Source organism: Phaseolus vulgaris, chromosome 2, assembly GCF_051622355.1.
Source record: "Phaseolus vulgaris cultivar YP4 chromosome 2, ASM5162235v1, whole genome shotgun sequence".
NCBI classification, from domain to species: domain Eukaryota; kingdom Viridiplantae; phylum Streptophyta; class Magnoliopsida; order Fabales; family Fabaceae; genus Phaseolus; species Phaseolus vulgaris.
This window is the reverse complement of record NC_143499.1, coordinates 42,784,302-42,797,415: the sequence shown is the minus strand read 5'-3', so window position 1 is coordinate 42,797,415 and position 13,114 is coordinate 42,784,302. Positions and strand designations below refer to the sequence as shown.

Below are 13,114 nucleotides of genomic sequence, written 5' to 3'. Positions count from 1 at the left end.
TCTCTTTAATGGCTAACGATAAATTATCTTATTAAATAATGATAAATTACCTTATTTTTTATTTCTTAAAATTGAAATTTCCCCTTTATTTTTATGATAAATCAATTTATTAAATAACATATTTTTAAAAAAGTTATATAATATTATTCTATACAATTTTATATAATATTAATTAATTTACATTATAATTTTATACAGTTTGCTAACATTATTTTAAATAATTTTGTGTAAAAATATATAATTTTATAATTATAGTAAATGGTTTATTCATTGTATCACGTGTTAAACTTTTAATTATGGTCAATGTTAATGTTAACGAATGACAAATGTTAACCCGAAGTAAAACCGATTCCAACATGATTTTGTTTGCAAAATGATCAATTATTATTTACTAAACTAAAAGGAAACAATTTTCCTTTGGTCATATATTTTGCTATGAAAATAAATAAATCACAGGTTCAATACTTTGTTTTATGTGACTCTATTTTATGTAATAATTTATTTATGAAGGCATGTATGTAAACATGGTAAGTTGTGTGTTGCACTCTCAAAAAATCAAGAACATATAAGAATTTTCTATACTTTTTTCTTTTTTTAATTATGATGATTTATGTACAAATTGCCTTTGTTAAGTTTTATAATTTTTATTAGTTCGACTTCTTAAATAATTATGTTTTTATATTATTAATTATATAATTTCATATTGTATTACATTATTTATTTAATTACTTTTTACTGTACAAGAAATATCAAACTAGTTGCCATAATATTTTTGGAATGTAACAAGAAAATTAAGGATGATAGTTATTCAATAATTCGACCAACTTCATAAATAAATTCCGAAACATTTTGATTATAAAGAGAGTGAAAAGTGAAAATTTCTAAATTGAGAAAAAAAAAGTTATAAAAAATAAAAGAAAATAAATAAATAAATTGTAGTTGATTTGATTGATGTAATAAAATATTTTTAATATTAATATATTTAGAATATAATTAATAAAATATTTTTTTAATAATTTGATGCAAAATATTTAAAAATATAAATTAGAGTAAAATAAGAAATTATTATAAAACTGTGATTGAAAAATATATTTTTTTGCAATAAAATATTAAAATAAATTACTCCAACAGTATTAAACTTTTAAGTAAAATTATTTTATTTCATTTATTATTTTAATATTTTAATTTTAATTTTTTATCCATAAAATATAATTATAAAAAAATTATTAACGTATTAATCAATTATATGAGTGACTTTGTTTTCAAATTGTGATTAAAGTAATTTTTCTCGTGTTTCTGTAATTATTTGATTTCATTTTGTATGCATATAATTTATTTTTTATACAGTAAATTATCGCTTCTTGTGCTCAAAGACAAAAAGCTATTTTATAAACACACTATATCTATAATTATATATAAACAGTATTTATCTTAGATATATCACGCTAAACGTAAAAAAATATTAAGAAAATAATAATTATTAAATTATACGTAATTATTGTATGTAATATTGTATTTGTACTTAATTATAATCTTAAACCCTAAATCTAAACCAATTATATGCAATTAATTTAATAGTGATAGAATCTTCATCCTACATTTTAGAGAGACAAAGTATATATTTTTTATACGCATAAAGTGATGTAAATATATAGAGAATAAAAACTTATTATTTCTTTTTACCATCTTCTTACATACAATTTTTCTTATAAAAACCTTTCTAATATTGAATTTCTCTATCAAGTCTTCAACCTTTTCGATTATATGTCTTTTTTTCGTCTCTTGATGTCTTATGAATCGATATATAGTTGACGATAGATATATTTATATCACAAATATTATAATTAGATAATCATTACCTTATTTCTTTAGGATCATCTTTTATTTATAGTTTTTTATGGAACTGAGATTCATCTCATATCTATTAAGGTCCAATACTCCCTTAATAATTTTTAAGAAATATTTAAGAAGTGATTAGTTAATTATGATGATTTATCCTATTATACCTAAACCGATATGCCGAGAACCTCATTCGCATTACAATTACTATTATTTATTTTTCACCATCTTACACTTTCTAATTACTTTGTATTTTCTAAGAAGATACCATAGATAAATTACATATACTTATTTTTATAATATAATGAGTATTTTTTTTCACTTGTAAAACCATAATGAGGTTTGGCAGAGACATGTGGCTTTGGTCACAGTTTCTAGTACAAGGAGTCTGCTACCTATTTATTTACTATGTAACCAACCACCCATTAAGTGTGAGTGGGCTCTCACTCCTCCATTATAAAACCACCTTGCTTCTTTCCAGTTCTACTCACTCAACCAAACAAACTTTCATTATCTTTCTTCATTGCTTCTTTAATTGTGTTGTGTGAGTTGAACCAGAAAAAGAAATGGGTCTGGGAAGAGGCAGTGCAGTGGTGCTACTAATCTCACTCTGTTTCTTGGTGCTTCACTCTCAGATGGCTCATGCTGCAACCTACACAGTTGGAGGTTCTGGGGGTTGGACCTTCAACACTGTTGGCTGGCCCAATGGAAAACGCTTTAGAGCTGGCGACACACTTGGTTCGTACGTTCCACTTATTCTCTACACTCCTATGTCTCTCTAGATAATCATGTATTACAGATATTTCAAACAGTTTTTTCATAAAAGATTTTAAGAAAATCATTACCAAAAACTTGTCTGAAACATCAACCACCGACAACTCTACAGTTCAATTCTCTTTCGAATCTGTCTGTTCAGATATCTTGGTCTTTAAATGTGTTTTTGTTAGATAATTAAATTAATCTATAGTTGAGTTTCTTTGGCATTAATTAACATAATAAACACCAGTACAATTTATCACATGCGAAACACAAAGTCTCTTGAATATGCGAAGAATGGCGTGTGAACTGTGTTAGGAAAGTCTTTAAAAGTTGTAAGTGACATGATTTTTGACCTGGCTACTATAACATATGGAAGAAGAAGTTTTGGTTTGATCTGTTAAAGCATGTATGCATTTTGGTGTATGGATGCAGTGTTCAAATATAGCAGTGGGGCTCATAATGTGGTGGCAGTAAACAAGGTTGGGTATGGTAGTTGCAAGACTCCAAGAGGGGCGAGAGTGTATCAGTCAGGGAACGATCAGATCAAACTTGTTAAGGGACAGAACTACTTCATCTGCAACTATGTGGGTCACTGCGAGTCTGGAATGAAAATTGCCATCAATGCTGCTTGAGTTTGAGTGTGTTCAATGTGGTTAACTATATATTAACTATATATCTCAGTGCTTTCCTACTGATATAATTGTATTGTAATGCAAATTGCACTTGTTTAGTGGGAACTTATCTCAGTTTAATGAGTGGATAAGATAGGTATGTGTGGGAAGAAATAGGGTAGCTATTTCTGCTCTCTTTTGTATCTTGCTTATTATCAATGATTAAGAATAATAAATGATGTCGGCAATATCAGATATCTCAAAACACTTTTTAAAATAAGAACAAAGTTTTTGTACAGAGTAAAAACATTCATTTTAATTGTCTAACTCGTTAGCAAAGGAAATAATGAAAATAAAAGACATTTCCTGTTAGGTTGGGCAGTGAATGGACAAAAATAATATGGGTGAAGTGTGAATGAGTGTGTAAGCCAAAAAAAAAAAATGGGAGCGTAAGGATAAAAAACATTAATACATTTAATGACGCTTTATTAGCAAAATGCAAATGAAGATAAACAATTGAAGAGAAAGATTGTGAAAAGATATTGTGGAAGCGAAATACGAGTCATGAAGAAATTTGTCTTTGTACAAATTCAACAATAATCACGGTGGTGGAGAAAATTAAGGAAAATGAGTAATAGAGGAACCAAGCATACTAGTTTGATGCAAATTTATTGAAAAGTAGAAAGAGACACAAAGATAAAATAATGGAAAGATTTATGAGTTAGTGATACACCATTATGTCTTCAGTTCCCTAGCTTATAAGTCTTTACCTTAAAAGATGCAAAAGTGATACAACTTGTAGATATATACTTTTATTTATTTATATATATATATATTATGTTTTTTTAATAAAAATATAGTTTATGACAGTAAATAATAATTTTGTTTATAAACATGATTATTATGATTCAATTTTTTTATTGTGTATGGACAAGACATTATTAAAAAAATATAAAGTATACTTTTTTATCTCTATTATTTAAAAAAAAAAAACAGGTTGTTGGCAATCAAGTAAAACAAAAGATACACCAAAAATATATATTAACATTTCAATGTGATAAGGTAAAACTTTTTTAGTTTATACTTTTGAGAAGAGTCAACCACACACAATTATAACTATAGCTAGATATATGAGTTTATCTTAAACAAGTTCATTCATATATTCACATATTAAAGATTATGTTATCTAATATTAACTCAAAAACTTGAAATTTGTGTGAATCAACTCACATAAACTTAAATTTATACTCAAACCCACAATTTGTCGTATTATACGGATCCACCTGTGATTAAAGCTCGTATATCAAACTATAATGATAACTAAATTAAGATCATTATGACTCTATAGGGCCAAGGTGTATTATTTCTCTCCCAAATAAAAACCATTATGACTCTGGTCCAATCCATGGTCTTGAGTCATCATTTTGAAACCATAATGGCCCCAGCACCCTCAACCACCCCATTACAATTGCCATCATCTTTGGCTATAAAACCATGCTCTTAATTCTTACTAACACAAAGTGTTATTCTTCTTTCTCAATCTTTGCAATTAAAAACATGGCCATGGGAAGAGGCAGTGTAATTGTAGTTCTGACACTGTCATTGTGGTTGGTGCTTCACTGTGAGATGGCTCACTCAGCCACCTACACAGTTGGAGATGCAAATGGTTGGACCTTTAACACTGTGGCTTGGACTAAAGGAAAACGGTTCAGAGCTGGTGATACACTTGGTTAGTATCTTTGGATCTTACTTTTTGCTTTTTATTCATATTTTACCAAGAAAGCTCAAGAGATTAATGTAAGAAGGGTTTCGCTAACCAGTGTACTTAATACACTAATTAAGGAACAACAAACACTAATTATATATCTCCATTAGACCAGCTTAGTAGATTCAATTACCAATGCACTTTAAGTTTAAGTCAACCTCATAAAATCGGTGATCTTCACCACACTTCCTTCACGCCGAGAGTGACAGCTCGTGCGTGAAATAACATATTATGAGTGGTGTCCAATAGTGGGTGACCTAATAAGTCCAACAAATATTTGTTTGGATAAGTTCGAAAATAGATCTTATATTATATTACAAAGTGAACTTTAAGCTTAATTCAATCTCATAAAACCGACTTATAAAAAAAGGTTTATACCCACATATATACTATATACTATGAAATGTTTAATCTCTCTAGTCGATTTTAATTCAAAAGATTAAAATAAAACTTATGCAAAGAACTACGATTATATATAGCTGTTGAAAGTGACTCATATATATTGTAGTGTTCAACTACGGCCCTGGGACTCATAATGTGGTGGCTGTAAACAAGGCTGGCTACAAGGCATGCACGACCCCAAATGGTGCCAAAACCTATAATTCAGGAAGTGATCAGATCAAGCTTGTGAAGGGACAAAACTACTTCATCTGCAATTTCGTTGGTCACTGCGAGTCTGGCACCAAAATTGCCATTAATGCTCTCTGATTTAGTGGATTAATTTATCTTTGGACAAAAATGCAGTATCTTATGTGAAGTGCTACTTGATAAGACAAGATAAGAAGTGTTTGATGTCTTGTATTTGAGTGTTATCTTTTACATTATAATTTCAGATTTCATATGCTTTTCCTTTTCTGATTTAGTTATCATTCCTCAGTCTCTGATTTCATACAACCATTGTTAAAAAGTTTTACTTTCTCTGCCTTGATTATTGAAAAATAGTTTAAATACCTTTTTTTGTCAATAACTTTTACTCAATTTAAGTCAATGGTTTTATGATAAAATATAAGCTCTCAACAGCTAAGTTGAAAAAGTAAAAAAAAAATTAAAATAAACTCAGTTAACACAGTTAATTGAATTAAACACTATAACAAAATTAGTAAATAAAAATCAATTTTATAAACAAATAATTAATTTCTATATTAAATAAATTAAATATTATTTTAAAAATTAAAATAATTATTAATATTTAAATTAATTTTTATTATTAATAAAATTTGTAAATTAATTTTAAATTGATAAAATAAAATCTTGATAGTTAATTAATTAGATATCATTTTAAAAATTAATTTATAAATTTTATTAATAATAGAAACTACATTAGATATTAATAAATTTTTTTAGTCTATAAAATAGTACGTAATTAGTTAATAGATTGATGAATTATTTTATGTTTTTAAAAATAATTTTTATTTAATGATTATTATTTAATCATACCTTATATTTATATTTTGATATTTCTTGAGCTAAGTTGGAAAATAAATTTGTTAATATATTTATTTTCTTTAAAAATGGATTAATTAATTTATTTATTAATATATAAAAAATTATATTATTAAATAATATGACTTTTAAGATACTTGTTATAAAAATTCAAAAATTTATTTGGACATGACACTTTATAATTGAATGGTATTGCAATTTTCTTTTACACAATCTACACATAAATTATTTTCCCACAAAATTAGTTAAATTAAAGGCTCAAACATTTTTGTCCAAATTTTTTAATTTCCTTGACGTAATTTCCTTTGCTTGAAGGAAAATATTACCCTATAATATTGGGCACCTTTACGTTTTTCCACCTAATTATATAAAAAAGGAACATATTGTATTCATAATATTTAAAATACATTTATGCAAGAAATTTTGACAATTAAAATTATAAAAATATACAATAGTAGAGACCGAATATTTGCATAAAACAAAGTTACACGAACCTGATAAGTAAAAAAAATCATTAATAAAATATTATAAAACCTATACGGAAAAAAATTATGCAAATATAGTTTATTGTGACAAAAATCAGTATCTTTCTCACTGTGCATTATACAGCTTGCTATGGTAAGCCTAATAAGTAGAAAAACTAATAAGAAAAATTGCCTTCACGGTTTATTCTGGATTGAAAATTGATGAATTATATAATATAAATTTTATTTTAAATTTTTATATATTTTCAAGATATATTTCTAGAGCTGAAAATACATTTTAAAATATATTTGTTTCTTTAAAAATAAATTTATTTATAATGAAATCATTTTTATTTTAAATCGTACAATTTAAAATACATATTTCTATTTTGAAAATCCAAAATATAAGTTTAAAAAAAATGGAATTTCAAACTTTTTAAGAGTGCAGCTTGAAGGTGTAGAACGCAATTGTTATAACAATAGGATAGAATTAGAAACAAGGCCTTGAGATGGATCAATAGGCCCAAATCCGAATAAATAACTTGAGGCAATTGCTTCCTGCACCATATCACTGCACCCGATTCCAGCGGAAAAGACGAAACTATCCTTAAAAAAATTTCCGAAATATGTGTTCCGAATTTTTTTTTCCGGAACAAAATTTTATATTACGGATTTTTTTATCTGGAATGAGTTTTTCATTTTTGTTTCCGGATTTTTATTTCCGAAATACAATAATCTTTTTTCCGGATTTTTTTTTCCAGAATGTATTATTTATCAATTCTGGATTTTTTGTACGGAATTGAATTTTAAATTTTGTTTCCGGATTTTTATTTCCGAAACTCAATAACCACTTCTGGATATATTTTTCCAGAATATATTATTTTTAATTTTGGATTTTTATTTCCGGAATAAAGGACATTTTTGGAATTTTTAAAATTGTGTTGGGTGCAGGTTAAAATGTGTTGGGTGCAGGGAGCATTTGCCATAACTTGATCTTCTTTACATTCCTTGCTTTAAGAATTTAAGATTTTGTTTGTCAAATTCTTTCTATACCTAATATTTTTTTAACCTCCACCCTACTTATTTTTAAATTTCTTTCATTTTGGAATTAAAAATAATGAAAAATAGATTTGAAAGAGATTATTATGTTTTGGAAAAAAAATCAAAAATCAAAATCTCATTCTGAAAAAATATTTTACAATACAAAATAATTGTTTTAGAAAAAAAAATCTTAAAATATATTATAGAAAAGACAGTCCGAAATGTATTTTGATCCGTAGTCCAATTTTATTTAATGACATTTTATTTTTTCACACCGAAATCAAGTACAGTAATGTAATGTGCAGGAAATAATTGCTTTTTGTTTTTGGTATTTAAATATTATATTTTGCTTTTTACACCTCAAGAATTTCTTTTCTAGACTGCCCCTTCCTTCACTCATAAGACCATGGTCATGGATGTATGAACATCGTTGACCACAGGAATGTGGTTGGATTAGAGAGATGATAAAAGAAATTATATTGGATCAAATTTATAATAGATATGTTTACAAAATACTAAAATTTCATGTTAAAATTATATTGTTCCAAAAATGTATTTTTAAAAGAAAAATACTATATCTTTTTAACAGTCAAACTTTTGAATTTTTTTTATTTAATTGTATTTTTTAAAGTTTAAAATAATATTAGATATGTTTTTTTGTCGATTATGTTCTTTGTTTTAATTCTCAGATTTTTTAAAAGAAAAAATTTATACAACACTATATATAGGTGTTGTTTTTTAATTATATTTAAATTTTGATAATATACATCTGATTAAATATCATTAGTGCATAATAGAGTTTTGACTACGGTTAAAAATGCTATATAAAAACAATTCGAAAATCATTATTATTTTGAATGTTGTTGTAAATCGACGGTTTATAACGACGGTTTTAGAACCACCATTATAAAACCACATTAACAATATGTGTAACAAATTATCGTTATTGTGTCAAATAAACAATAAAAAAATAAAAATTGTATTTTTAAAGACACTATCGTCATAAGTGTATTTTTAAAAAAAATGTTTTACTATTATATATAGATACCATAATCTTGCATAAATATGAAATTTCCATAACAATAATACATGTAATATCATAATTTAAATATGAAAGTCTACATACAATAAATTATTTCATATAACATTTCTACAAAAAGTTCTATAAATATATGAAATCCAAGTGAGTTTCTTTGCATTTACATATCTAGAATAAACACTGAAATAATAAGATTTCATGTTAGAACATATAACATTATGCAATATATGAGTAATAAATTTGTGAATGTAATCTCTAATTTATAATAGAAACATCATGCAAAATTTGAGAAATTTCTGACAAGTGAAAGTATGGGAACTAAAACATTAAAATACTTAAAATAAAAAAAATAATAGTAAATGGTGGATTTTTTGGAAATTTGGTCCACCCCATTTCGAGCAAGTTTTATTTTTTACGCGTCTCCATCCGACTTCTTTATAAAAAGTTATGACCGTTTGAAGTATTTTCATGCTAATTTTTTGCCACTCCAAATCCATCAAATATCCACTATATGAAGTTCCCACAAACCCTAAACTACTAACTAATAACACATATTATTATAAAATTAATTAAAAGATTTAGGGTTTACGAGACACCGTGCACCAGTCCTGGCAGCGTGTGGTGGAGGTGCTGGTGGCGTGCGCAAGGTGTTGCCGCGCGGAGGTGAAGGGTTGGCGCACGGAGGCGGAGACAGCTGTTTGCTTGCACGCATGAAGGAGAAATGAGTGAGGGTTTGATGTGTGGAGGTGGGGGTTTGACGTGCAGGGAGGGCTGGAGCGATGGAGGAGAGGTTTGCTAGCGGTGCAAAAGTGGAGGGGAGGACGCAAGCAGCGCTGGCGCTACGCTAGCTACAGTTGGACTGTGCATGAGGAGCCCCCGTACATCGACCGTGAGTGCTGACAGTGACAAAAAGGACCTATGCTGGTGGCGGTGGAGAGAAGGAGCGGGTAATGAGAAAAGGAGAAGGAAATGGGTGCACAAGTGAAGAAAGAAACTAAAAGACGCAAGGGAAGATGAGGACGTGGACGCGCGATCAAAAAGGAGCACAAATAACGACGGTTCCAAGGCAACAATTGTTATATACCCCTCAACAATGCATATAACAACGGTTCTTAGAGCAACCGTTGTTATTTTAGACCAAACATTACGACGGTTCATAGGACAACCATCATTAAAAAAAAACTAATCAGAAGTTTGCTACCGTCTCTTTTTTAACGATAGTTTTATAAAAGCCGTTTTTATTTGAAGTGGTCGTGAGATTTTGTACTAGTGTATATTGTATATTATAAAAGAAAAACTTTAAATATTATTAAAAAGAAAATGCCTAAATATTTATAGATTGTATGTAAGCTTTTTTTTCTTTTAAATTTTTTACCTAATTTTTAATTAATTTACATTTATTTATAAAAAAATAAAATGAATAAATATGAGTATTATAGAGATACTCTAATCTACTTTAAAAAAATGCTATATGAACCCTAAAACACATTCCAGTGAATTTAATTTACGTATATGCTGCATTTCTTGTAATTAGAAATAAAATAGAATATCATACTATTTCATCTAGATCAGGAAAATTTTTATTTTACACCTGAGTTTCTACATATCATAATAGTGTAGCACAAAGACATTAATTAAAGTCATGGTATTTTAGAAAATGTTATTAAAAGAAGGTAAAGTTTATAGATATCTCGAAAAAATGTGATTTTTTTGGAAAAAGAAGGTAATATTTCTTTAAGGATTAATGAAATAAAATATAATTTAAAACGAAATGGTGACTAAAGATAAGCTGAATGTGGTCATTTGAAAATTGGTACTTAATTCATATAAAATTGGTGAGCCTGCTAAGTGGGGACCAACTTAGAATATCTTTCAGAACAAATTGGCAATTGCATAATCAAGTAATCATTTTAAACTTTAACATAAGGAACTTCCTGCCATTAATTTCTTTCAGGCCTGATCCCAGTCTCCAACAAAATGAGAGATGAACTTGGTCCCGCCAGAACAAATTAAATCATATCAAATGTAAAGTCATGCATCTATAGAAGAAAAAAAAACCCATCTTGGTAGGGTTCATAAATTTGTAATCATTATGTTAGTTGCATTGCCTTATTTTTTTGGTGTAAGTTGCATTACATTATATAAATATATATGTACAGGTGTATAGCTATAGTGAGTAATGAAAACTGTTTATTTCTGGTTTGAAATACTGAACACTGATTCATTGTTGCATGATATGATGATATGTGTCAGCTCCAAAGGGCACTAATAGATTCCTCTCCCATTTACAAAGAATTGATGAAGCTGACATAATAAACCTTTTGGTTGGTGGTGGTGGGTGGTGCTGCTAGATGGTCGTGTGAGTGCATTATGAGGACAAGTTAGGGCAGGAATTGGTTTCCATTTGGAAACACTACAATTCATAATGGTGGCCTCAAAACACCATTCACAAGTCTAAATTAATCATACTCTAATGCTTCTAGGAATCCAATGCTGCAACCGCTACAATGGGTCTCACAATAGCCAATGGAGTTTCAACAAGTGGAAGCGCATGCAAATATCCACAACACTTTTTATGTTTAGACCATTGAAAAGGTGCAACATTATACCATCAAAGCCTAGACAAAAGTTTTGGACACTAGCATGAGGGGAAGATAAATAAAACATTTACTTATTCACGTTCAAGTTCAGGTTTGGTGGTTGACTTAAGTAACACCAACCAAATAAAATAATGTAATAGGGTATGATCAGTAAGTTGCTCCATGGAGTTACTTCCACCCCCAAAATCCTCTTTACTAGGAATAATAAAAGCAAAAACTAAGTACCTTCAAAGCATGATGGTTATGTTCACCAAATACTCTTGCTTTTTCCTTCAGTATTGAAGAAAAAGGGCATGTTTCTGATAAGTAGGAATCTGCAAAAATGTAAAATAGAAACTCATTAGGCTGAGACATATAAGAAGTTGCAGACTGCATACTGAGACAGAAGTTAAAGGAATCATAGTATGAGTGTAGGTCAATTAAGATGTGTGCATGATGTGGAAAACAATAATTATGCAGAACTCAGAAGAGATATGAAAGAGAAGTGAGCCCATAAGGGGTTTCTCAGAGACAGATTCACAGAGCCTGTTTGGCCTACTGGCCACCTCCAATTGTCACCATTTTGAGTGATTCCAAACATTCCATTTAATGGAGGTGGACAGAATGCCAAAATGGCTATGGAACAAGACCTCTGAGAAACCCTAGAGGCTATATAGAGCAAAGAAAAGCATAAGGAAATGGAAATTCTGGGTGAGATTTGAAGATGAGATCAGAGACAGGTTTTGACTAAGCAATGAGGAAGGAATAGTTTTGTATGATGGGTTTTGAAATAAGAGTGGCTTTTTGTAGAAAGAAGGTAGCGTGCATGGAATTGTACTATCCATTGGAATATTTTGGCCTTTGGGTGCTTCTGTTGTTTTCAAAGACTTTCAATCCCTTGGTTTTGTCTAGATAAGTTTAAATTGCAGCTATATATATCTGTGTAGATATGTTGTACATTTATGGTCTACTCTTTTTTTGATTAAGACTTTTGTTACTAATTATCTTGCAAATGGTTGAAGATAATGAGGCTTTGTTTGACCTTGGTTGTTATGTTGCAATTTGCTTGCATTGTAATTTCACTATGCTTTTTTGACTTGCTTCAAAAGGAGGATGCAAAATGTGCTGGCCATGTCTCCCACTCAGTTTCTAATTATTTAATTTGTCAACACACTGTTTACTCACTTCAACCTTTGACATTTATTTCTTTAGAAAATCTACATATATTTGCCTTTTTTTTACAGCAGCAATAACCTCACTTTGAAACAAACTTACGTTAAAACCTATATAAAAGTGATACTACATATACATAAATATACATGTAATCATATAATCTCTATATACGTGACACATATTTATATATTATATAATTATGAATTATATAAATTGGCTATAAAAATTTATATGTATAAATATGTTTTAAATTTTTTTAGTAGAAAGATGTTTATTATGGCTCATTCAAAATGATTTGTTCTTTATGTTTGTAATCATAATAAAAATTTATACAATAAATTTGAATTTTTAAAAAATTAATATTTCTCATTTTTAAAATTGTATTAGAATCGTAGTAGAAT

General features: G+C 28.3%; 2 protein-coding genes and 1 long non-coding RNA gene across 3 annotated transcripts; 2 read left to right on the top strand and 1 right to left on the bottom strand.

Moving 5' to 3' along the window:
- Positions 1-2,192: 2,192 nt before the first annotated feature.
- Positions 2,193-3,457, top strand: LOC137812265 (basic blue protein). Its single transcript, XM_068614191.1, has 2 exons — positions 2,193-2,577; positions 3,031-3,457. Exons 1-2 carry the CDS (start codon positions 2,406-2,408, stop codon positions 3,228-3,230), a joined length of 372 nt encoding a protein of 123 aa, XP_068470292.1. The 5' UTR covers positions 2,193-2,405; the 3' UTR covers positions 3,231-3,457.
- A 1,261-nt stretch (positions 3,458-4,718) lies between these two features.
- LOC137812264 (basic blue protein) lies at positions 4,719-5,924 on the top strand. The gene is made up of 2 exons (XM_068614190.2): positions 4,719-4,938; positions 5,483-5,924. The coding sequence occupies exons 1-2, from the start codon at positions 4,767-4,769 to the stop codon at positions 5,680-5,682; spliced, it is 372 nt and encodes a 123-aa protein (XP_068470291.1). The 5' UTR covers positions 4,719-4,766; the 3' UTR covers positions 5,683-5,924.
- A 5,205-nt stretch (positions 5,925-11,129) lies between these two features.
- On the bottom strand, positions 11,130-12,467 carry LOC137812263 (uncharacterized). Its single transcript, XR_011081244.2, has 2 exons — positions 11,787-12,467; positions 11,130-11,579 (listed from the first exon to the last, which is right to left on the bottom strand). It is a non-coding gene; the product is annotated as an uncharacterized LOC137812263 (long non-coding RNA).
- Between the last annotated feature and the right edge of the window lie 647 nt (positions 12,468-13,114).

Excerpts from the sequence above, each read along its gene's own strand:
- LOC137812265 (XM_068614191.1), top strand. The coding sequence starts at position 2,406 with ATGGGTCTGGGAAGAGGCAGTGCAGTGGTGCTACTAATCTCACTCTGT. Across the intron at positions 2,578-3,030 it reads TAGAGCTGGCGACACACTTG|TGTTCAAATATAGCAGTGGG; the intron begins GTTCGTACGTTC and ends GTATGGATGCAG.
- LOC137812264 (XM_068614190.2), top strand. The coding sequence starts at position 4,767 with ATGGCCATGGGAAGAGGCAGTGTAATTGTAGTTCTGACACTGTCATTG. Across the intron at positions 4,939-5,482 it reads CAGAGCTGGTGATACACTTG|TGTTCAACTACGGCCCTGGG; the intron begins GTTAGTATCTTT and ends TATATATTGTAG.